General features: G+C 38.6%; 1 protein-coding gene across 6 annotated transcripts in view; it reads right to left on the bottom strand.

The window, feature by feature from the left end:
* NRG1 (neuregulin 1) overlaps positions 1-27,765 on the bottom strand; it is a 125,578-nt gene that overhangs the window by 31,209 nt on the left and 66,604 nt on the right. For 5 of the 6 annotated variants that reach the window (XM_069978133.1, XM_069978135.1, XM_069978134.1 and 2 more), the window contains one exon: positions 510-630. In XM_069978133.1, coding sequence (XP_069834234.1) covers positions 510-630 — 121 coding nt within the window. Of the gene's footprint in view, positions 1-509; positions 631-4,366; positions 4,381-27,765 lie in introns of all 6 variants that reach the window. The other variant, XM_069978132.1, reaches the window with a different exon arrangement.

Raw genomic sequence — 27,765 nt, 5'->3', positions numbered from 1 at the left:
TCAGAAACATGAAAATTGTGTTCAATAAAAATAACATTAAAATAAGTTAAGGTAACATCCAGAGCCATGAAGTACAATTACATTGCATTGCATCATTCAATGAACTTATTTTTAAAATTTGCTGTTCAGGTTAATCATAGTGCAGTTTTTCCTTAGGACTTTGATCTGATGATCGAAAGTAAAGATTCTACATTTTGTGAAAGTAAAATCTTATATTACAATTTTTTTTTATAGATTTTTCCTTGTAAAGGTAGGATTTATGCCTTTCAGATATTCAAACCTGGATAACAGATAATGGTTTACAGGCTGTAATACTTGTGCGTTATGTTACACCATGTAGGAGCATATCCTGGTGTAAAGCGTTGGTAGAATAGTGCAGGCTCTGTGAGGTATAGATCAGGAGCTAGATTGAGAATGGTACCTACTGTATGATGATACAATGCTCATGGCTGAATGTTAACTTGCAGATGAATCAATTACAAGAAAATGTTAACTGTAAGTAGTCTTACTTGCACATGTATTTTCTTGCAGGGCTGCTTGTAATTCCATTGATCACATAACATTCACCACCATTAACACAGTATGTCTTCTCTTTTTCTGAACATTTTGATAGATGACCTACTGGAGATACTGTAAGGAAAGGATAAAAGAAAAAAAAGGCCGTTAAACAAATTGAGGGATTAATTCTACTAAACATATTATTATATAATGTGACTGGGTTAAATGCCATGTATGAACTAACCAAAAAAATGTAGCATTTGCACATTTTCCCCCTAATAATCTCTGTTTGCACCTGTTTTTCCTGTTATGCTGTACTCATGAAGCAAAAAAGTTACTCATGTTTAGGTTACTGCTCAAGAAGAATTGTGCAATTTTTTTTGTGTGCAAAATGTGCAAAAACAGATGTAACAATGTAACAGATACATTTTACAAAAACAGAAACTGTCAATAAAAACAGTTCAAGCAAAAGTTTGTAATATATCTTATCAGACAAAAATGCTTCCTTTTTCTCTCTTTCCTTTCTCAGCTCCATACCATCCTGTAACTAGCTTGAGGACCAAGTTTCAAGGCTTTTCTTTATAGGGGGGAGGTGAAAGAAGATAGGGGGAGAGCCTGGCACACTCAACCAATGATAAGACAGAGGCTATGTTCACACTTTTTAAAATGGCGATTATTATTACCATATGTTAATTGACCTCAATAGAATGCATTGAAGTCAATGGAATGACGGCCGACCAATGCTCACAGTGTATTAAAGAACGTTCGTCGTTTGCGTTATTTTTTAGTTCACGCACAATTTTTCTTTTTTCATAATCTTTGCTATTAAATTCAAAGGACTTTTTATACAAAGACACATCCAAAGAGCAGTCAGTCCACCTGAACTAGAATAATGTACCAACAGCCACCATTGTGGACGGCAGGGGAGTCCAAAATGCGAAATGAAGGGGGTCATTTAAGCCAATTATAAACAGAAGGAAAAAATATCATGTGAACATAACCAATAATGTTATTTTAAGGAACTACACATGTATTGAGTGAGAGTTACATAGTTACATAGTGTCATAGAACATTGGCGCTTATTGAGCTACTCTGCAATGCCGCACAGGACTAGCTGGAGTTGTTCCCATACATTTACAGAGATCTGATACCAGATGGTTTAGACTGCACTGTTACTTGTATTGTGAAACTTACAGATCAAGAAGTGACTGCTGACCAATGTCACCACAGCTCTTGGCCTATAGTGGAGAGTGAGCAGTGATGGGCTACATCTGTTTTTACAAGCTGCCATGGATGAGAACAAGTTGTTGATGTCACACACCACATATGATATCCATGTGACAAGAGAAATGTCCCAATGCATTGACCTGATACATTGTAAGACAACAGAATTATACAAATAATTGTCATTCTTTGCAGAAAAAACTACAAATAATATGGAAATCCATTTTAACATTGCAGGAACAGATAAATAATGTTCCATAATTACAATCCAACAGGTCAAATGCATTATCTTTCAAAAAAAAAAATACTACAGAGCTACAAGTAAAATATAAACTTTTTAGAAAATAATTCTTAAATGTTTCAATAAATTAAAAAAATTATATATATATATATATATATATATATATATATATATATATATTTATATATATATATATATATATATATTATATATACAGTACACAGTGGTTCCTTGGTTTAAGAGTAACTTGGATTAAGAGCGTTTTGGTTAAGGAGATCACAGTTTTTCAAAATTGTGACTTGGTTTAAGAGCATTACTTTGGTGTAAGAGCCCTCTACTGGGTGAGAGCGCGAGTGGGGGAGGGGCATGGTCTGCATAGCGGGGTCTACAGCCCTATACTCTGACCCAGAAAGAGTAGTAGATGCTTGGAACAAACTTTCAATAGATGTGGTAGGTAAATCTACAGAATGTAGACATGCCTGGGATAAACATATATCTGTCCTAGGATAATAAGAAGGGAAATATTAAAAGGGCAAACTAGATGGACCAGATAGTCTTTTTCTGCCAACATGTTTTTTGTGTAACTTTCTATAAGTTTTCAGACAGATGGCCCCTTAAAAAAGGTTAAAAAGGGATAATGCAACAATCTCTATGATATTAAAATAAAAAATCCTATAAGGTAACCATATTAAAAAAATCAAACCAGCACAGTACCATCATACAACATGGGTAGATGTAAAATAGATCATATCTAAAATATTATTATTAGAGATGAGCGAACCTGGAGCATGCTCGAGTCCATCCGAACCCGAACTTTCGGTATTTGATTAGCGGTGGCTGCTGAAGTTGGATAAAGCCCTAAGGCTATGTGGAAAACATGGATATAGTCATTGGTGGTATTGATGTTTTCCAGACAACCTTAGATCTTTATCCAAGTACAGCAGCCACCGCTAATCTAATGCCGATCGTTCGGGTTCGGATGGACTCAAACCCGAACCCGGTTCACTCATCTCTAATTATTATAAATAGACCCCTGCCAGTCTGGTGTGTTCTTAAAGACCTCCACTTGATAGATTCAGCACTGGATGGATTCTTTGGCCACGTCTCCAGCTAAATTGGCCATTTTCTAAAAGATACTTTAACTATAATCTAACTTAACAATAATGAAATCAATTTTTTTCACATTTCTCACAATAAGTTTTTTCTCACATCCGCAGCCTGCTAACATTATTTATGAAGTTATTATCATGCAATTCTTCAACAATCACACTTGAAGTAGGCCGACTATAACTATGTGTTATACATAAATATTCACTCCTAAAGTGTATTCTGCTTGGAACCATTCTTTCTAGCTTCCCCCCGGGACTATGCATAGCACAAGTCTCAGATAATGTATCTACAGGACAAACACTGAGGAGATAAAATTGGACAATGTACTTCCTGGAAGCACGTCCAAGAAGAAGAAAACACAGTCTTTATCGTATTTAGAGATAATAGCATACCAAATATTTCAAAGTGTCTTTTCCTGTTCAAATGACACGAAGGATGAAATAGCTTATAATAAGGTTAGGACCAGCCATATTATCCTTACCTGAAGCAGCTACATACATCCCGGCTCCCTAGAACCTCTGCTCATCCATTGATCAAAGTCAACAGCCTACTGAAGGACATGGGCTCTATCTCCCAGGGTATCAGTTTTAAGGTATATAGCACATATTGTGCCAAGTACTGACTAGATGTACAGTATTTGTGTTGTGTAAGCAAATTCTAAATATGGTTAACATGAGGAATTGATTTCTTTTAGGAGCTGGTCATGTTACAGAAAGTATAACACAATTATTAGGATTTCAGATAACTTGTCATGTCCGTGCCTGTTTAGTCCTCAGTGCGGCCCTCTGCCTGTAAAGTACTGCTGAGACTGCGCCTTTGGCCATAATTTTGGGTGCGTGTTTGGACTCTAATTCCAGCGCTTGCTGTGTGGTGACCAGGTTCCACCTACCAGTCTAGTTTCTTCTGCTTGCCTAGTCCAAAGCTGCAGATACTTTAGACTGGGACTGATGGACAGTTGCCTTCTCCACTTATTTCCCTTCCCTGCCTGTTCTCTGTTCTGTGTGGTCTGGATGTCGGAGGGCTGGTCCAATCACGCCCTGGACTGTGACTTGGGCATCTCATAAAAAGTTCACTTGTTCTCTTGGGCACGGCTTATAGCTTGGGCTGGCATTTCATATTGGATTGGATTGCTTGGTATTCTGACCTTTTGACCTGTCCTTTACCTCTGTTTTTGCCTTCTGTTTTTGTATTGTTCGGCTGTTCTGCTGACTTTTCTTCATTGTGTTTGTCTGTCTTGTCTTGTTCTGTGTTTCACTTAACCAGCGTAGGGACTGTTGCCCAGTTATTGCCGACCACCTGTAGTTGGGCTAGCAAGTAGGCAGGAACAGTAGCGGATTATAATAGGGCCCTGGGCTCTTGGGGGGCCCATGGACACCCCCAAAAAATTATACTTTTAGTGGTGTATTGTCTCTGCATACAGTTCTGCCATGATTTGCAAACAATCGCTGCTTTTTTACTGCAATTTTGCACAAATCAGGGCATCATGACAATAACTATGCTGTACTATATACACAATGCTAGTGCTGCCATATTCACAGCGGGGTGCGGGGGGGGGCAGGTTTAGGTTTGGTGAACAGCCTGGGGCCTATGGTAAACTTAATCCGCTCATATTTAACCTCATAAACAGAATAATAAATCAAAGTATGAAAAAAAACAGAGAGGGCCACATAGAACTGGGGGTTTTAGCAGAAAATGTATCTACTAGATTTGGAGTCTGGTTGGACAGGTTTGACATCTGCAGTAACTTCTGTGAATATAGATTAGCTAAATCTTTATCACAGGATTTCCTGAGCAAATTGTAACAGTGGAGCAGTCCTTCTAGAGATACTGCATTGTTATCATAAAAGCTCATGCATTCCTTGGCAGCTTCGGCTTGGCAGGTACGAGTGAGCTTTACAAGACTATATGTTTCAGAATGAGGAAAGCACATCATTTCCTGGCGTATACACATTAGGTAATGTGATGTTTCGCTGACAAAACAGGTACAGAGAAACAAAAGTCAAAGGGACAAAGGTCTTCTAGTATAAATACTGTACGTCTGTTTATTGGGGTCAAGATACTAAAAAAAAAAAAAAAGGACAAATTATTTGGTTTGACTATGTAATACATCTACACGTCGCTCTATGTAAAAAACATAAATTATTAAAGAAAATCTGTTCTTTTCAAAGTCATTTCAATGCTAAGTTTAGGGAGCCATGCTGCAGGACTTGACACTCCCTCTAGATGGCGCTGCATGCTGGTACAAATTTATATAGTTTTACAATCTACACATGGAATGGAGGGAAAGTGCTAATTCCAGCAAGACATATATCAATGTATTCTGACATTTTATGACTAGTGAACCTTGCCGCAACTGTGCATAAATTTCAGTGATAAAGACCAGTAGAATGAAAGCAAGATCAGTTAACAGAGTCTTAGGGACAGATCAAAGTCGTATTCGTTCCTTGACAGAATGCAGGTTCTGAACAGGTTAAATAGCTATAGTCTTTATCTCCAACCAAATCCAGATTTAACAGGAACAGTCAAGGTAAAGCGGTAAATTCTCAGTGTCAGTACGGTGTAGTTGCTGGTTCATGTTACAGTGTATTTTCTTAAAGAGCACTTGTCAACACTTTTCCCTTATAAAATAAACATAAGATTTAGAGTATGCGTTATTGGTTACCACTTTATTCTCCATAACCCGCTCCATAGGGGAGAACAGCACGATCCAATCTTTCCTGCTCCGGCTACAAATTATGTCTGCAGGAGACCTCACTCCGGATAGAGCCCCACTCTACCAGCCACGCGCGGCTTCTGAAGCATTCTGAATGGACAGCAGAATAAAACTTCCACTAGCATAATAAGTATTGGCTGCCCAAAGTCTAATTCTATTTATGTTATTTATTGTATCCGTATGTCTACAACATCTATCTATCTATCTATCTATCTATTATATTAATTGAGAAAGGCCTCGTGAGGAGGCAGAAACGTTGCATGTATCTTTTGACCGTTATGGAATAAACAAGTTTGGATTTTTCACTAAAGGAAGTGCTGCGGAATTCTTGAAAATATCTATCTATTATCTATCTATCTATCTATCTATCTATCTATCTATCTATCTATCTATCTATCTATCTCTGTCTATTATCTATCTATCTATCTATCTATTATCTTTCTATCTATCTATCTATCTATCTATCTTCTATCTATCTATCTATCTATCTATCTATCTATCTATCTATTATCTTTCTATCTATCTATCTATCTATCTCCTATCTATCTATCTATCTATCTATCTATCTATCTATCTATCTATTATCTATCTATCTATTATATTTCTATCTATCTATCTATCTATCTATCTATCTATCTCCCTATTATCTATCTATCTATCTATCTATCTATCTATCTATCTTTCTATCTATCTTCTATCTATCTATCTATCTATCTATCTATCTATCTATCTCCTATCTATCTATTCCCCCGAAAATAAGACATCCTCTGAAAATAAGCCATAGTGGAGGATTGACAGGAGAGCCTAAAATAAGGCATCCCCAAAAGTAAGACCCCTGCCACCACACCGCTAAAGGGAGGGGTGGGGAGGGGTAAGGTGATTATTTTTGTTTTGTTATGCTGGTTTGTGATGACAACTACAATACAGTATATAATAAATGTTAATTTCTTTTTGTTCAACAATAAGTGTTAATTCTTCTTCAAGGAAAAATAAGACATCCCCTGAAAATAAGACATAGTGCATCTTTGGGAGCAAAAATTTATATAAAACACTGCCTTATTTTCAGGGGAACAGGGTATTTATCTCATATCTATCTATCTATCTATCTATCTATCTATCTATCTACTATCCATCTATTATCAATATATCTATCTATCTATCTATCTATCTATCTATCTATCTATCTATCTATCCATCTATTATCCATCTATTATCAATATATCTATCTATCTATCTATCTATCTATCTATCTATCTATCTATCTATCTATCTGTCTCATTTATCAGCCTCGTCATTCTTTGATGCTTTATATCCTCTGACTTTCTAGGTGGGACGGGCTGTAGCCTTTGTCAATCTAATCACAACAATGCTCTTCAGAGCTGGATAAGGTCTTCTAGGGGTCATTTTCTCAAGACAGCAAAGAACATGATCCTGAGGTCATAGGAGGAAAGAGTGGTATTCGCAGCAGATATAGAGATTATGGTGATGTAATTAGTGCTAATGCTTTAACCAGAAAATGTCAGCTGGTAAGAAGACTGGCCATAGACTTGGGATGCTCATAATTCTGGGTGCACGGGCACCTGCACGTTGTACACTAGAATAAAGTAGTATTATTGCTACATGGGCATTAGTGATATACGGGAATGTCATCCCAGTCACAGGAATCTTTTTTATAGAATTTACTGTGTAGATAGCATATATGCAGTAATTGTCCCACTGTAAGTAGTAAGTCAGTTATATCAGCAGGTTAGGGGACACAACAATGATGAATGCTACCATTGCTATGGCACTTTGGTGTGTCAGTTTAATCTAATGCCCATTTTATTAATATGCTAATTATGTCATTCAGTACTGTACCCCTTGGTGCACCAAGAAGTCCACTCCTCTAATGAGTACTGAGCCGCCCTTCTGCAGTAACGGCCAATGCAAAGAGGGGGCTCAGTATTTATTAGGGGGTACTGCTAGGAGAGCGGGCAGGCTGCCATTGTGATGCACTAATGGGTAAAGGGTCACCCCTAGTGCACCAAGCAGCCTAATTAGCACATTTATAAAATGGTTATTATATCAAAATGGCGCGCCGATAAGATGCCCAAACCTGCTGATAGATTCCCTTTAACATTCATTGTTAAGAGATCATGTATTAATATGTTTCTATATATAGTTTTTATAATGTGCAATTTCGGTTCAGCTGCTGAAGTCAAGCTGATGCAAAGCCACAATCACCTTTAGTAAAAGTAAACATCAGCATGTTATAGCTTCCTGACTCAGTAACGTTATATATCATAATCAATTATAATTCCCATATAAGAAGCTTCACCCCCCCCCCTTCCAGGACACTCAGAACTGCAATCCCGTCCACAACATGGAGTGAGGAGCAACACATGACCTTGCTTCTCCTTCTGTATCCTCCAAATGTAAATGTTCACCAAGAAAGGAGCATGGTTCCTCTGTGCTTGGACATATTATGGACATATTGGTAAAGATTTATCAAACTGGTGTTAAGTAGAATTGTCTCAGTTGCCCCTAACAACCAATCAGATTCCACCTTTCATTTTTCAAAGAATCTATGAGGAATCAAAAGTGGGATCTGATTGGTTGCTAGGGGCAACTGAGCCACTTCTACTTTACACCAGTTTGATAAATCCCCCCAATGGGTGTATTAAGGTACTGTTCCAGCTTAGGCCCCGTTCACATTAAGATTCTGTGCAGAACATGTCAATTCTTTAAGCGGAGAGGGGCGGAGAGCAGAGGCGCACAAGCTCTTTCATTTAAACTGATATACTGCAGGATTCAGATTCCGTGCGGATCCATCCCCCCGTGTGGAATCTCAGCACTGATTCTATAGTGTGAACAGGGCCTAACCCTTTAACAAATTTAGAGACAGAAGTTATTTGTTTGTAGATCAGCAATGTCGGCTTACAACTCAGGGTCTCACAGTATTTGATCTCTGTGAGCCACACCACTTACAGTAAGGTGACCCAAGCTCTCAACAAGGATGAGAAGCCTACCCATAGTCTGGGAATGTAAGTATACACACAGTCTGGAGGCTACACAGACCCATGGACACATTCACTATCTATGTTCTATCATTGCCGCTGTGTAACCCCATGGTAAGATTCACTCAATGAAAACCTATACAAACAAAACACACATTACTAATCACTTTTTTTTTAAGCTTTGAACCCTATGAGTCAGGGATCAAAAATTCATTGAAATTGACTTAATAAGATGTTTCACCCTGATTGGGTGACCCATAGTGCACACAGAGTCACTCAGTTCTCATGTTTCTGTAATTTGTCTATGTTCTCTAAGCTTAATGAATTCTTCCAATATGGTTGTTTTAACATGGAGAGAAGTAACATCTGGTGGTATAATAAAGTATCCTTTCTGGTGAGCAACTACCTTGCTATGTATCATTAGGGAAATACTATTCGTAGAATGGGGCTCACATATCAAAACTCAAATATGTGATTTTTTTTTTCTTGTAAATCAACTGGTGTTAGGAGTATACATAGATTTGTAATTTACTTCTATTTAAAAATCCTAAACCTTCCAGTACTTATGAGCTACTGTATGTCCTGCAGGATGTGATGTTTATTTCCAGTCCAGAGAACAGTTCAGTTTTTTTTATTGATATTTGTTACTGCTCTGGACAGTTACTGTCACGGACAGAGGTGGCAGCAGAGAGCACTGTGTCAGACTGGAAAGAATACACCACTTCCTACAGGATATACAGGAAGTGATAAGTTCTGGAAAACTGGACATTTTTAAACAGAAGTAAATGACAAATCTATGTAAGGGTATGTTCACATGTCGTTTTTGGCCACACGTTGGGCTACACGTCAGAAATCAGTGAAAAAAGGATGCTGGCGTGGTCGACCGCGCTTTTGATTCCTGCACAAAAGCAGTGTACGTTCGGCAAATGAGCAGAACCTTGTCACATAATTACTCCGTCCTGCTCATTTAAGTCAATGTGGCCGTCGGCCGCACGCCGGGCTGCACGTCAGCATCCATTTTTCACTGATTTCTGACGTGTAGCCCGACAAGCTGCCAAAACCGAGATGTGAACATATCCTAACTTTCTGACATCAGTTGATTTGAAAGAAAAAGAAATTGCTGGAGCACCCCTTTAAGGCTATATAGTTTTTACGGTTGAAAAAAGACATGGATCATGGGTACATTTTATATGCTTTGTTCCCACAATGTCATTTTAGCTGAAATAATGGCTGTTGTTTAATAATGAAGGCCGTAAATACCATTCAGGATCATTTTTACTGTCCGTCATTATCAAGAAATGTCTGTTTTTTGCATACAAAGACGGTGTGTGAACATAGCCTAAACCAGCAGATGAGCGGGTCTTCATTTTGCTGGTGTATATCAGTTGGTTAATATAGGTAAATATCAACAGCTTAGTACATGGGGAATCTAGTCACCAAAGGACAATTTTCTTTCTAATATTTGGAATATTTGAGTTCTGTTAAACTCCAGTAATATCCAATTAGGAAAACATGACATAGCACCCCTTACTTTCCCAATAGATAATGTGAGACTGGATGTGCCCCCCCTCTTTATAAAGTCCCTAAAGTGTAGTCATCAGTACAATACATTGGGACAGTGCTGTAATGAGTACACAAGAGAAGGGAAAGCTGGACATAAATTTATGACTAAAAAGACAACTTTTATACTGGGACATATCCAGAACACAAAGGCAAAAATTACAGCAAAAAACAAGCAAACAAACAAACAAACAAGGTGCCCTCAATTGTGATGCAATGTCTGGTTAGATTCGACCTCTACTGCATAGACCCTTTTCTGCTTCACTCCAAGGAATATCTTTAAACAGCATCAAGGTCACAATGCATTGTGCTGGTGAAGGCAAGACAAAAATAGCCTTGGCTTTGGCTTCATTTGGTGTATTTTATTACAATCCTTTATAGCTGACTCGCGCATTTTCCTCTATATTAAGGGCATCCGAATCAATGTTGAAATCCTTGAAAACTATGCACAAAAACAAGGAATTCAAGGACAATATTAATGTATAAACCGCTAAATAAGCATTAGAGAAATTGTTTCATTCTGTACGTTTGCCGGTTGTGAACAGGATGCAATGGAGAGTGCTAAATTGATCCTTCTACATGTGTAGGCCATGTTCCCACACCGTTACAATTATAGCAGTTTTTATTGGACGGTCATCATTTAACGGCAAATAATGACCGTTATTTTAAAACAAAAGCCGTCATAACAGTTTCTATTTTAAAATAATATGTTCACACAGTATTTAAAAAAACAAAACAAAAAAAACAGGAGTGGATTGTTTAGTCACTTTCTAACTATATCTGAAATACAGTAGACTTTAAAATGAAGTTTTTAAAATTAAGTGACAGTTATGTGATATACAATGTGACCACTGTATCTGTAGTGTTCCCGGCCTGTACATGCCTGGGCCCATACAAGCTACATTACTGACCTAAGTTTTTAAGGTACACACTGTACTAAATAACTAGAAAATGGACACCCCCTACAATGCTTCTCAAGGCTATGTTCACACATAGTATTTCCATCAGTCTTTTGGTCAGTATTGTTCATTCAAAACCAGGAGTGGGTTGAATACACAAAAGCTGTGCAAATTTTTCTATATAACTTTGCCCTGTCAGTTCCACTTCTAATTTTGGCTACAAATATTTCCCAAAATACTGACAGAAAAGTGACCAAAATATGGTGTATGAACATGGGGGAGATTTATCAAATATGGGCGGAGATTTATCAAACATGGTGTAAAGTTAAAGTGGCTCATATGCCCCTAGCAACCAATCAGATTCCACCTTTCATTTTCCAAAGAGTCTGTGAGGAATGAAAAGTGGAATCTGATTGGTTGCTAGGGGCAACTGAGCCACTTCTACTTTACACCATGTTTGATAAATCTCCCCCATGGTGTAAAGTGAAACTGGCTCAGTTGCCCCTAGCAACCAATCAGATTCCACCTTTCATTCCTCACAGACTCTTTGGGAAATGAAAAGTGGAATCTGATTGGTTGCTGGGGCAACTAAGCCAGTTTCACTGTGCATCATGTTTGATAAATCTCCCCTATAGTTCAAATTTGACTGCTATCAGCTCTAGCAAAGTTAAGATACAGCTTTCCATCAAAAATCTTGTACACCGGAAGTGCTATGAGTAACTGCACTACATACATTACAGGAGGCTCTTTACCTTTCTTTTTTAAATAATAACTAGACATGAGCTTAACTCGAGCGTGCTGGAGTCCAATGGTTCTGAATTTGATTACCGGTGGCTTATGAAGATGGATGCAGCCCTAGGGAGTCTGGGAAAACATCGATGCAGCCTACGGCCTATGGCTGTATCCATGTTTTCCAGGACTCCCTAGGGCTGCATCTAACTTCCACAGCCACCGGTATTCAAATACCGAGTGATCAGACTCCAGCACGCTCGAGTTGCGCTCATCTCTAGTAATAACTAAAGTTTAGTTAAGTTTCCAGCACTCCGAGTGTTTAAGCTGTAAGATGGCCTGTAGCAGCAACCTTGCATCACAGATCAATAAAACAAAGGCTGGCGCCCACTGGTGTGTCGTGCCGGAGCTTGAGCGACCAGACTGACCCCATCTTCTTTCTTTGATGAAATCACTGCTTTTAGTTAAAATGACTTATTTTACTCCTTTCCTACAAATCTTATGTCTTCACTAAAAGGCTTTTTGCTTAAATCTATAACCCAGTAACAGAAGTGTGCCTAAAACATTATCACTGGAACAAGTCAACAAGAAAAAGTTCACACTATTCAGAAAGATTAAAAGAAAAAAAAGGACCAAAATTAGTGTGAGTTGGCACATTGTCACTGGCTTCAATACTAAACTGACACAACTGCTATCAATACTATTAGTTATATGACCTCTTCTCCAGGGGTGTATATGCACATCTCATAAGATGGAACTGGGTCTCATTGTTATTAAATGTTTATTATATGCAATCTTATTTTTAATATCGTTACAATTAGGTTTCAATTTTTTTCCCCATATTAAGAAAGTTTTGCTTTGTTCCTATCTGCATTCTGCTCATCCGGCTACAGGCTTTGGAGTCTGCTCCGCTCTTTGCCGCTCCTCCCCATGTGCTGGGAAAAGATGGACCCAGTCCTGGGAAAATTGCCAGTTAGTCAATTCCTACAAAATGTCATGTCTGCCAATGAAAATCTGTTTTCAGATTTGTTTCTGCCTGGTACATATAATTCTGCCAGTCCCATTAAAAGGGTACTCCAGCAAAAAAAAAAAATCCTTCAAATCAAACAGGTTTCAGAAAGTTATATAGATTTGTAATTTACTTCTAGTTAAAAAAATGTCTTCGATAGTGCTCTCTGCTGCCACCTCTATCCATGTCAGGAACTGTCTAAAGCAGTAGCAAATCCCCCTAGAGAACCCCTACTGCTCTGGACAGTTCATGTCATGGTCAGAGGTGACAGCAAAGAGCCCTGTGTAAGACTGGAAATAATACACCACTTCCTGCAGGACATACAGCAGCTGATAAATACTGGAAGAGAGGATTTTTAAATAGAATGAAATTACAAATCTATATAACTTTCTTGCATCAGTTGACACGAAAGAAAACATTTTTCGCCGCATTCCCCTTTAAGATCCACAGTATATAGAGAATAACTAGTAGATCGATGGGGGTCTGACTGCTGGGACCCCCACCGTACAGGATGAATGTGACACTGGCTGAGCATGTGTGCTGCTGCTGCATTTATACAAAGGATATTTGTCCTCTGTTCTTGAAATCATTGGGGGTTCATATGGTCAAACCTCCACCAGTCTAGTTATCCCTCATACTGTGGCTAGGGGATTACATTTGATGATGAGAATGCCCCTTTATAGTTATTATTTTTTTTAAAAACAAGCCCTTTAAGACTTCTCATATGAGTATCCATAATTTACAGGAACAACATGGAGAATGGAATACCTTTTATTTAAAAAAAAAAAAAAATTATATATATATATATATATATATATATATATATATATATATATATACACCCCAGACTTTATCCTTTTTAACATGGGAGTATCATGGTTAAGTTAAAATCTTAAAAGTATTTTCCTTCCGACGAATCTGCTTAACATAATTTAACATAAAGCTGCTGCATCATTTACATTAAAGCCAAGTTAATCACCAGCAACCAGCAAGCTGTTCACCTAATCGGTATCTGGGCATTAACAACTGGCCTAATTTCATGATTCAATTGTGTGCCATCATAGCCATGGAGAGGCACTCCATCAATGTCACCTACAGACCAGAAGGAAGTGGAACAGTTTCATTTTTAATGATTACTTAATTAGCCTAAGTGGCTAAACAACAGAACGTCCCTTAATGTAAAGAAAGCTAAGCATGTACCAGTCACATGGAAAAGATGTACTGTACATCTGGCACAAGTAGAGCCGGGAGAAATGCGGCAAGAAAAGACTAATATAGCTATGCAAAAGAATGTATGACAAAAACTAAATACACACACACACACATATATATATATATATATATATATATATATATATATATATATATATATATATATATCCCAGCCAAAACATTTATTTATATATATATAGGAGGAGTTTTTATATAATTTTGTAACCTTGGATTCCATAATTCCAGTTTTTATTTTGTTTCTATGACCTCTTATTCCCAAGATATAGTGATTTACTATTGGGTTGACCATCTATGATTCTCTCTCAACAGTGATATGGGTGGAAATGTTTTCTTACATATTTATACCCCCTTGGCATCATTGACACCCCCCTCAGCCTCATATTCACATCCCTTTGGCATCACTGACACCCCCCTCAGCCTCATATTCACATCCCTTTGGCATCACTGACACCCCCCTCAGCCTCATATTCACATCCCTTTGGCATCACTGACACCCCCCTCAGCCTCATATTCACATCCCTTTGGCATCACTGACACCCCCCTCAGCCTCATATTCACATCCTCTTGGCATCACTGACATCCCTCTCAGTCTCATATTCACATCCCCTTGGCATCTCTGACACCCCCTCAGCCTCATATTCACATCCCCTTGGCATCACTGACAACCCCCTCGGCCTCATATTCACATCCCCTTGGCATCACTGACACCCCCCATAGCCTCATATTCACATCCCTTTGACATCCCTGACATCCCCCTCAGACTCATTTTCACACCCCCTAAGTCTGAGTCATGCCCCCTCAACCCTCTGTAGGATATAATTGTACATTATATCCTTTTGATGAAGATTTAGTTCATCCAACCACAGTTACATGATGACATTTATGTAAGTGAGAATAACGTTAATGTATGGCCAGCTTGTGCGTAAGTGTTTGCTGAATGTCCGCAGAATGTAAAACAGTGCATGTTTATCAGATCTGAACTAATGAACCCAAACTGTTTAATATAATATTACGGTATATGATGAAAGTTAGAAGGGGATAGAACAAATTATGACATGAATGATAAACAGAGAGGTTAATGACTTGTTATCAATGGATTACACTGCGTCCCATCTGCATGCCATTGTTCTGTACAGGGCAGACTGCATGGAAATGAAGGGACAGTTCAAAGTAGAAGTTTCTGACTTTTTCCATAAAGAACAAGATTGTCCATTGACCTGGTATTGTAACCAAACTCTAGAGATGAGTGCGACTTGGGCATGCTTAAGTTCACTTGTTTGGCAATTGAATACCTGTGGCTGTAAAAGTTTAATGCAGCCCTATGGAATCCAGGAAAACATGGATACAGATGTTTTCCAGGATTCTCTAAGGCGGGATCCAACTTCATCAGCCATCAGTATTCAAATACTAAGCGAGCGGACTTAAACATGCCCAAGTCACGCTCATCTCTATTAAAAAACATTCAGTGCCTGATACAACCTATGAGCAAGAGTGACATGTTCCAAGACAAATAAGAATACCTATCCTTCTAGTCCTGGAGAAGCCTTATAAACTAAGTGCAACTGTATAGAAAAGATGAATGCATTATTAGGCTTTGTTCACACATTGCATTTTGGTCAGTATTTTTTAGCCAAAACAAAGAGTAGAACCAACAGAGAGATATTGTAATGGAAAGATTTGCATCTTTTCTGGGTATTCAACCCACTCCTGCTTTAGATGAGAAAAAATACTGGCCAAAATACTGAAATAGGTTATGTTTACACTAGGTTTAACAACGTCCGTTGCATAGCAATGGACACTGTTAAACTTCTAGCCGCTGGGCTGCATTTAGGACTGCAGGAACGTTCTTTTTTTAATATTGACTTGCGGGTACCATCAGATGTGCCCACAAATCAATTAACTATTCACTTTGATGTAAAGTGCGGCCCCCACTGCACTTTACATTGTGTGAAGAGCTATTATTTCCGAACGCTGTTCATTGAACAGTGTCCTGAAATAATAGACATGGACATTATTTTAACGCCTGTAAACACAGCAGGCAGCATAGCATTGTCTTCAATGCAATGCCGCCCCTGCAGTAAAGAATAGACGCTGATTCCATTGCAATCAGCGTCCATTCTTTACATGAAAAGAACGTAGTGTGAACATAGCCCTACTTTGTGTGAGCATAGCCCTACTTTGTGTGAGCATAGCCCTAAGGCTGGGTTCACACTACATTTTTGCAAGCCGTTTTTTTCTTCATCCGTTTTTGCAAAAAAACGGATGGAAAAACGGATGCAACTGTGTGCATCCGTTTTTTTTCTCCAATCACTTCCAATATAAAAAAAAAGACGGATCAAAACGCATCAATTTTTTTAACGTACATAGAAACGTACTTGACCTTATTTTTGTGTATGTGCATTTTTATCCTTTTTCTTTTTCTAATAATGGAAGTCAGTTGAAAAATAGATCAAAACGGATGCGCACAAATGTATCTGTATTTCCATTTTTTTGGCAAAAATGGATGAAAAAAAAACGGACTGCAAAAATGTAGTGTGAACCCAGCCTTAGAGTGGGAGTCAAGATGGGCCAAGTCAAGAAACTTTTAAGAAGAGCCAAAAGCCTAACATTTCTTCTATGCTCCCATATTTCAGGTATGTTATAAAGAACAACTAGGCTCACAGATAACATTCCTATCCTATCAGAAAATATGTCAGATTACATTTGCCCTCTTATGGCCAATCTAATCTAATTCACCCAAAACACGGACTATCTTACACATGTAGGAATGTTCCATTGCACATTACCCGAGGTGATGCAACAAAGACAAATCATTCATAAATATGACGCCTGAAGCAAAAACTATTTGTACAAAATCAAAAGCTCTGACTTCAGAACGACTGAGCGAAACTATAGCTAAGAGGCATATAGAAGATTGCTGACTCACAATGTGGAGGCACACAGTCTGCTTGCTAACCAGTTCTGCACCTGGCCTTTTCCTTCTGGCTTTCAGCATAATGCTAAGTGAAGAAATAAATGTTTTCTCAAGACGTGCACATATTTTAGGAAGTAATATAAACTTTAACCAGAAGGGTATTTGGTATGCAATTGTTATGCGTATGGAGCATTTTTTTTCTTTTTTACATCTGTTAGCTTCTATTTATTTTCCATATACGAGACGTAACGTATGCTTTGTACATTGTTTTCTTTATGATTGTTTCTTTTTTCACATTATTTTAAACCACTGTAAGATTTTCAATTTAAAAAAAAAAACATAATAAAGTAAAACAAAATATAAATGGTAGAAATTGTATCCACTACAAAAAAAGTAAATATAGTAATATTTTTTTTCCTTAGCCAAAATAGAAGGTGAATAAAATGATAGTGTATATTGCAGACTAGCAGGATTGCATGCATGTATAAGGCTATGTTCACATTATAATATTATATATCATATTATAAAAAACGTTCATTGTACTAAGGGGAGGCCAGGCTGCTAAATGACGTCCGTTATTTCAGACTCAAAATAATAGATGTAATTTTAAACAGAGCTCAAAAAAATGTTGTGTGAACATGGCCTAATATATGTAAGAACCGAGCACATGTGAGAACCATTTGCAAAACTATCCTATAGGTAATGACTACAATGTCTCCAAACTCCATTGATCGCACAGGATTTGATGCAGAAGAGGTTTTCTTTTCTCAGATAAATTTTCATAGAAATTGATGTCACAATGACAATACAGATTAGGACCATGACCATACAATGTGCTCTTCTGTCCGTGTAACACAATTTTTTTTTTTGGCCACCAAAAAATAAAGTTTGCAAATAACATCCGTTTTATTCTGCAAATAACGGCCGCTGCTTTGGAATAACAAGCATTATTTAAAGGCTGTCCAGAAAATTGGCTGTCAAACAACCAATAAAGAAGGGGAAGGCGTAGTGGCCTGTAGTGTTAAACTTTATAACTTCTATGCTGTGTATCCAGTTGTGTCCAACTCCAATATTTAGGGGCACATTAATAAATGTGTGCTTATTTTTGCAAATCTCTAATTTTAACCTCTTAATGGCACAGTGGATTTTAGCCCTAATGACGAAGCCAATTTTCATTTTTGCGTTTTAGCTTTTTTTTTCTTCTCGCCTTCTAAGAGCGTTAGAACTTTAATTCTATAGGGATAGCTGGGGTGTGATTTTTTTTTTGTTCCACAATACAAATTTTTATTAATGTGATATTTTTTAATATTTTAATTTTTTTTTTATTATTTTTCTGATCAGATCAGACAATTGCCCACGCTATGATAAATAATATGTTTCCTTATTTATTTTTTTGTGTTTTATATATAAAATGGGAAAGAGGAAAGATTTTAACTTTTATTGGGGGAGGGGCTATGTCATATTTTTTAAAGGATGTAAATGTATGCCATGTGTCATTTATGCACAGACATTTTTATGGCATACATTTAGGTCCATAGTCATTAAGGGGTTAAATTTCCCCAGTAACCCACCAAGCTGGCGTAGATTTTTAGCTTTTTTTTGCCATATTCTCAATGTATACTTTGATAAATGTGCCCCTTAGATCTATCCTAAAAATGACAACTGTTGTAAATTTCTGAATAGTTCCATTGCATTCTGGGAGTTGTGGGATCGATTGTTAGAGGAAACTCATTTCCATGGGGGGGGGGGGGGGGGAAGGTTTTACACCCGGAAGCTTTTGGTCGACTAGTCTAGTCATTTTCTTTTTTTGATGGGTCTCTTGTAACCAACTCCACTTCTTGATGAAGCTTGACAGCAATACTAGCCAAGAAATCCACATGAAAGCAAATTATGTGCCATCACCCAGATTGACTTTGCTAAAAGGCTGAATGAAATTGACTCACACATGATCCATTAGGCAACTGGCAGGAAGCCAATGTGCTAGTAAATGGCTCCACATAGCAAGTCATGAGAATGACTGCCAGGGGATAACTATGTTATCAGGAATTTTGTTACATCAAATATTATGCCGTTATTATACAGATTACCCAGCCATAAGGATCTCACAGCCACTGCTGTATCTCATTACCAGACATCGTTATTAATACAACACAAATGACCTTTACTTTCTTAATCTCATGTGAGATCCATATTGTTATTAATAATTTATAGTAGTATGCGTAATGCAAATGAAGATTGAAAAAAAGGCGTAGCAGAATCAACATAAAACGTGAAAAGTTGATATTACCATTCAGAAGGTCGCAGTACACTTTCATACTGTCAAACATTTTGCCGACAGATCTCTCTTTGGCCGAATGTTCATGTATTATCTATGTAGAGAGGAGGGGTAAGCTGCTGCCAGACCGCTCTCGTAAAAGCTTGTGTCTCCCAGAGCGATGGGTTGGGCAGATGACATCCAACTTCCCCGACCATGATGTTGGGGGAGGGGCAGGAGGCCGTCATGGCTTGCACATTTATAACTGCATCACTACATCCACTTCAGACACTCTGCCAGGAGAAGACTGTGCATCTCCAATATAGGAGCGTGAATTTGTTCGTTTTATGGTCTGGCTGGAGGTTTTGATAAAGACATGCTAAAAATAAATATTGAAATAAAAATATGACCCCCAAGATATATAACTTGTAATATAGTAATATAGTATTGTCACTAATAGTCCTGGATTCAGTTGGTTTTTCGTGCTTCACCACTGACAGGAAATAGAAAACAGAAAGACTACAAAATTTAGATTGTCTAGGCTTCTCCCTCTCTCCTGTAACAAAGCATCATCCTCTGATGTAACAGAAGGCTTGGCTGGATCTTGTCTCTGAGCTCTGGTCATCACCCCTTGAGTGATGTCACCATCTCTGACCAGCCCTCTTCAACCTACATCACCATCTCCATGAGCAGAAAAGGAATGAAAGAAGCAGGTGCTGCAACTTTACTGGCAGACAACTGGCGGGAGTGCTGGGAGTAGGCAGAGTGGGAGGACTGTCATTGGGAGCTGAGAGAAAGCAATGCACTCTGAGATTTGTAATACTGAACAACTGCCTGACCAGGAAGTACAGTCACAAAATACAGAACAGAACTAAGACCCCCAAAGCTAAAAATTATATAGATTTGTAATTTATTTTTTGGAAGTTAGAGAAGTTAGTAGGTTAATATACTTACATTGGGGTCTAAATATTTACTGATATTTAATACATTGGCCCAGATTTGCTATTGTTGTAATTTTTTTTTTTTTTCATTTTTGAATTTTATTTGAAAGGGATTTTTATAGATTTGTTATTTACTTCTATTTAAAAATCTTAAGTCTTTCAGCATTTCTTAGCTGCTGTATGTCCTGCAGGACGTGGTACAGTACATTCTTTCCAGTCTGACACAGTGCTGCCACCTCTGTGTGTGACAGGAACTGTCTAGAGCAGTAGCAAATCCCCATAGAAAACCTAATTATTTCTGTCTCTTGGCTTCAAGAACTTTCATAGACTAGAGATAAAGAAGTGATGTGGTCTCGATAGGGTTATGGTATAGATTCCATAAATAGACCTGAGCACCTTGAAGTGGTTAGCTGTTTTCTTTATGCACCCATCCCAAGATCATCTGCTTATCTGGAAACATTTAGACAGATGAAGATTTAGAAGAAATAGATTTATCCGATGTAAAAAGAAACACAGTGTTCTCCATTTCGTTCTAGCACAGCCATAAAAAGCCACTATCGGTGCACAGGAATGCCGGAGTCTGACAGAGAAATGCAGGCATTGAAAGTAATATACCAGACGCAGATCTTATCATATCTCCTCCTTATTTATTGTTTTATTTTCACACATGACTAAAAATAGAGGATAGTTTTTTTTTTGTTTTTTTTTGTTTGTCAATGTTTCATAAGGAATTATGAAGCTATCAAATTTTTCTAAGCTCCCGGAATTTGTGATGAGGGTTTCACGTAAGTGTTTTTTATGGCGCAATTAAACTTTTTACCTAATGAATTATCATCATAAACAGATTTTGCATCTACTCAGCATTTACTTTAATAGTACAAAAAAAATAAAATTATCCTGTTATCCTGCACAATATTGATGTCCTTGGTTTCATTATACCGTAAAAGAACAGGCCAAGGAATATATTATATTTAAAAAAAAATACTCGTACACCCACATCAAAAACAAAGCCATAGGGAAGAGCAAGAGTAGTGAGAAAGTCTTTAAAGTGACTCTGTACCCACAATCTGACCCCCCCCCAAACCACTTGTACCTTCAGATAGCTGCTTTTAATCCAAGATCTGTCCTGGGGTCCGTTCGGCAGGGGATGCAGTTATTGTTCTAAAAACAACTTTTAATCCTGCAGCGCTGTGTCTAATGGCCGGGGCTTACATTTGTATATGCATTAGGCTGGCACACCCTCTCTGTCCTTCCTCCCCACCCTTCTCATCATTAGGAATGATCCAGGAACATTTACTGCTGTTTGAGCTTTGCACAGGTGTATTAATGATCCAGCCCATGTGCCGGGCTGCCACAGGTGGGGAATAGGAAGCAATCTGCCTGGAGCATTGGAGCACTGCCGGATTAAAAGTTGTGTTTATGACAATAATCGCATCCCCTGCTGAACGGACCCCAGGACAGATCTTGGATTAAAAGCAGCTATCTGAAGGTACAAGTGGTTGGGGGGGGGGGGGGTCAAATTGTGGGTACAGAGTCGCTTTAAGGGGAGTCTACCGTTAGGTGTATGCTACCTTAAATGAGGGCAAAACAACCTAGTGACAGAAATGCTGAATTATAATACAGTGTATTACTTACATAATTCTGTTCAGCTGTTCTCCAGATATGCAGGAGAATGGGTTTTGTGCTGCATCACTCCTCCCGCCCTCCAGCTGCTGATTGACAGCTGTCTGTCTATATACAGTATAGATAGATAATTGGCAATCAGTGGCCAGTGAGCAGAGGGAGTAGGTACTCATGAATATCAAGGACTACTCAGCACAGGAATAAAACAGAGTCCTGGTTACTCAGCAGGATTTCTCCACATAAGCTGCACAGAACAGTGCATCATTCTGTTAAGCTTCTCTGTTACTAGTTTATGCTGCATAAACCTGGACATCCAATTTTTAATCCACTTAATAATGCCAGTGTGATTGCCATAGCTGAACATCCTAAGCCACATCTCTAAGACACAAATTTGAAAGTTGAACTACTTCCTATAGTCAGTTTTATGGTGACCTCTGTCTTCCTGACTTCCAAAGCAGTGCATTGTGGGATGTGGAAATGAAGTTGTTTAAATCACAAAACAAAAGATAGATAGATAGATAGATAGATAATAGATTAATAGATAGATGAAAGATAGATAATAGATAGATAGATAGATAGATAGATAGACAGAAGATAGATGGATAGATAGATAGATAGATAGATAGATAGATAGATAGATAGATAAATAATAGATAGATAGATGATAGATAATAGATAAATAAATAGATAGATAGATAGATAATAGACAGAGATAGATAGATAGATAGATAGATAGATAGATAGATAGATAATTGATTGATTTATAGATAATAGATAAAAAATAGATAGATATTCTCAGGTACACAGTAGACAGTCTTTTAAATCAGCAGGTAAATAGTTAAGGGAACCAGACCAGCTCTAATCCTGATTAGGATGGAACACAGAGAAACAGTGGTCTTTCAGAAATGACAGAACCAGAGTAAGATGACCTGCCAAAAGGCCATAACAAACTCACTGCACTTCACGAACATCTCCCATAATTAAATCAACGTGAATCTAGGGCTCAGCTAAACAATGGCAATCCTCTATTTAATCGATACACAGAATATGGAATATGACCCCTTAATATCTAAAAAAGCAGGATTCCTGTTAAATTCATATGGTTTGTAATAATTTTCGGGCTGAACTCTAATCGGTCGTCTACATAGAGTACTTATTCCTGCTTCAGTCTGCACATCAGGTATTCTGGCCATGTCTGTTGTTAAGTGGAGAGTCAGCACAGACAATATAAATCTCGGGATATTAGAGAAACTTGACAGCATCTCATTGACCTCTTGCGTTACAACCAAGGAGAAATGGAAGAAACCTTGCTTTCTGTTTTGTTCTTTTATTTAGCAGCTAGTTATATGGTCAGTATATTGTATATAAGCCAGGGCATACACTAAGTATACAGTTTACTCCTGACTATGTAAATGTATAGGCAAATGAAGTCATATATTCCAAACTAAGGGCACAGGCAATAAGAATCATAGAATAAGCCCATTGTATATGACCACCAGTTCTGGTCACAGATACAGGCCAACCACATTACTGATATCATATATTGCAAGATATATTCTAATCAGAAATATTCCGTATCTACTTCTTTATAAGGAAAATTTGATCTTTCCCAGGAGCCTGTGAGCTTGTTTGACATGAACCACCGGCTAGAGCAGCAATATATGAGCACTGTATTGGTCTATGGGGAAATAAGTTACGTCAGCTGCCTAACAACTACACATATTCTACTTGATGGATCTGTTTAGCTAGTGGTAACATAGGCTCATATAGGAAATAATATATTTACCTTTAGTTTTTCAGATGTCATTACTCTGGTTTATGGTTACTAAAGAAGAGCGAATCTTGAGCACCCTCGGCATTTGATTACTGGTTGCTGAAAAAGTTGGATGCCATTCTAGGGAGTCTTGGAAAACATAGAAGAGGCCTATGGCCTATGGTTGTATCCATGTTTTCCAGGACTCCCTAGGGCGGCATCCAACTTTTCCACTAATCAAATGGTTACGCATAAAATATAGGTTTAAATTTTCAGAAGGTTATTCTACCAAGTTTATACATGGCAAAGGCGGTAGAAATGGGCTATACCTGTTGCTAGAACTAATGGTTACTTTAAGAATAATTATAAGGCACAAATTTAGCATGGCTTATAATTATTATTATTTTCAGCCAAAACATTAAAATCCCAGGTAGGGGAAACATAATAAAGAATTATACTATTATACTTACCCATCCCAGTGCCCCCACAGCTACAACACCACTATTTTTCTGATAGCCTCTGGTCTCCTTAAGTTCCTGTTTTTTCATGATCCACTACCTGTGGGCAGGAAATAGCTGCCTGGCCAGTGACTGTAGTGATGTCCCACCCCAGTAACTGAGTGGCTGAGCAGGCAACTTAGCCGGGTTGTGTCATTGTAGGAGCGAGAGCTGCAAGAGGCTGGGGGGAGTCTGTGGGGGGCATGGGGACAGGTAAGTATAATTCTTTGTTATGTTTATTATCCTGCCCACACAGGATTTTAAAGTTCTCCTTTATATTTATGAAGAGCTGGTTCACACACCTCCACAATAGATCTCAGATATCTCAAATCAGCCGAACAGCTGAATTTTTTTTATTAAAATATTATTTATCTATGAAAACAAAAGGCCCCCAAAATGTCCCCCATACACTCCTCACTGGACACTGTGACCAATCACTGGCCAACTGCCCTTTCACTGAGGACTGTGATTGGCTGCATTGGTCCTATGCAGAGTGCAGGGCATGTTGTTGGGGCATTTCCACCAAATAACCATCCATCCATTGTGGGAACATAGCCAGAGACTGCAAACTTGTCCATAATTAGTTCTACTGTCAGGTGAGAAGTAGATACATTTGTTTCCACTCCAGGCAATGCTGTGTAAACCGATACAGTATATTGATGTATTGTATTGATAGATACTAGAGAGACCTGTGGGGCTGCAGGTGATCTATTCGGAGACCGTATAATATTGTATCTATCTATCTATGCATCAGCTGACAGCAGAATTGGGTATTTACCATCTACCATTTTTCAAAATATTTCTTTCTTTTTTTTAGAAACTTGTGTTCCTACAGTGACTGAACATCATTGTAAGCACTTTATTCTATAATTCACATGAGCACAATTTGCTGCTATGGAGAAAATGCAATGTCTACAGAACGTGTCATGTTCCCTTCAAATGTTCCATTGATTTTACTTGTGATAATCTGACATGACATCTCCTAACTTGCTGTTATATTTCTGTTATCCCTAAGGCAGAGCTATCTAATATGACTGAACACTACACCCAACCATACATGAAGGTGCCAAAATAATCAGATGTATGTGCAAAAATGAATTGTGCATGGTTTTCTGCAATAAGATTTATGATTTGTTTTTTTGTTCCACTGTTCCTAGGCAGAAAGAACATTGGGAACACTGATAAGGGTCTGTCCGAACCTAAACTCTCGGCATTTGATCACCAATGGCTGAAGTCGAATAAAGCCCTAGGGAGTCCTGGGAAATATGGACACAGCCTGTGACTGTATTCATGCCTTCCAAGCAGCCTTAGGCCCTATTCACACTACGGAATCGGTGCAGAGATTCTGTGCAGACAGCGAGAATCGACGAGGAATCCTGCCTTCTATCAGTTGAATGGGAGGGCTCACATGCCTCTCCTCTCCGCGACTCTCCGGTCGAAGAATTGACATGTCAATTCTTTGAGCGGAGGGGTGCATAGAGCGGAGGGGTGCAAGCCCTCCCATTCAACTGATAGAAGGCAGGATTCGGCAGTGTGAACAGGGTCTTAGGGTGGCATGCAACTTCTTCAGCCACGGGTAATCAAATGCTGAGAGTACAGGTTCAGAGGAACCCAAGTGTGCTCAAAGTTCGTCCATGGAAGATGGCATTTGGCTATGTTCTCACAATGGGAAAATGATGCCTGTCTTTCTGGATGGATCATTTTATCCCCAAAAGACATCCGTCTATTGATTGTAATGGTGACAATAATGTTCATGATCATTATCTGCGGCCGTCATTATCAATGGACGGTTATCTTTTGGCGTTAAAATGACGGCCACCATTTCCCAATGTGGGAACATAGGAAGCGAATCTATAATCCCAGCCGGTAAAGGTTATGATCCCACTTCAGAAACTTAGCAGTGAAAGGTGGCTGTCTCCTATTATTGACGGCTGCAAATAATGATAGCGATTATCATTCACGGCCCTCAATATTACAAGAGAACTGCCTTTCCCTGCTATGTTCTAGAAGTGGGATCATAGTCTCAGGGTGTAAAGCAATGCAAGTGGTGCTCAGGCAATTGATCATTGAGGAACATCCGCCATGGAAACAATATTGTACATGTTAATGTGCACTTAAAATAACTGACTTTTATTTCCTGCTTGCCTTAAGAGGGAACATGCTAGAAAGGCAAAGGCTGAAATAAGATAAGCTGCCAAATGTAACAGCTGCCATGGGTAAAGGATATTTCATGCACACTTAAATATTGGCAAAGCGACCAGAGCTATAATACTAGTATGGCTTGTATAATGTAGAGCGGATAAGAAGTAGTATATTCAAGAATTCAATTAGCAGAGCATTACAGCAAAAAAATTATTCAGAACAGGAAATCCCCCAAAGGACTGTTGTAGCTTAACAAAGTATTTCCTCTAGTACAACATGATGTCTGACTAATGAACTTACAGTATCTAGAAGGACGTGGTGCTCAGATAGAACTCTGGTGGTATGCCGTCAATAAACAGCATGCCACCGGAGTTTTAATGCATCTTGTAGTAACCTATTGCATTTTTTTTTCCATTCTAATTTTTGTACATTTCATCGACATTTCCTTTGTAGGTGAACCAGGCACCTGGTTAAATACGTAAGTCCCCAATTGAGTTCCATGGGGTTCGTTGAGCACTTGAGCATTGAAAAGTGCTTAAAGGGGAACTCCAGGCCACGGGGTATTTTTGAGGATCGCTGGGGAGGGGGTGAAAATTGAAGCCCAAGGTCACTTACCTCCCCCGTTCCAGCGCCGGTGCCATTCAGCGGCCGAGGCAGGACCCTGCTACGACCGCTGATTGGCAGAGCTGCCTTGAGACATCACGTCTCATGCGGCAGCTCTGACCAGGAAGTGGCAGTGGGACGGGAGTACCAGGCGGCGCGATCCGGGCCCCGGCAGTTGAACTGGGGAGGTAAGTGACCTCCGGCTTCAATTTCCACCCCCTCCCCGGCGATCCTCATAAATACCCCCCGAGTAACGAGCACTTGCTCAGTACTTGCTCACTTGTAAGAATAATAAGCACCTCCTGAAAAAAATATTAGGGAACCCATATAAAGAGTGTGACAATAGGGGGTGCAGGGGTAGCACCCAGGTGCCTGAGAGGGCCCCACCACCAAATAATAAGACACGATGATGGTAGTTGATAGATTTCCCCCTTATCCCCCTTAACTTGCTGTACTAAGTAACCTCAGTGTTCTACTCCAGCCCAAAATACCGGAGCTCGTACTTCCTATACAAGCAAGCAAAACAGCAAGTCAGATAAAGGCTTCTATATCCGGAATTCATCAAGGGATAACTATGAATAACAGTGATGAGATATGTATGATCTGTTCCACACATTATACATTACATTTATGAAATAGAATAATCTTAAAGGGTGATATTTACATTACTACACAATATAGAGTTCTATGGCAAGGTTAAAGTATCTCACTAATCCCAAAGGCAACCATCTAATAATACTTAGCCACAGTTCTTTGGGGAAAGCAGCAATGTATTATGTAAATTGCAAGAACATTGTGCAATGAAAAGCTTGTCTGCAAATAGTAA

Source organism: Dendropsophus ebraccatus, chromosome 7 (assembly GCF_027789765.1).
Source record: "Dendropsophus ebraccatus isolate aDenEbr1 chromosome 7, aDenEbr1.pat, whole genome shotgun sequence".
In the NCBI taxonomy this organism is placed as follows: domain Eukaryota; kingdom Metazoa; phylum Chordata; class Amphibia; order Anura; family Hylidae; genus Dendropsophus; species Dendropsophus ebraccatus.
This window is presented reverse-complemented; position numbering and strand designations above follow the sequence as displayed.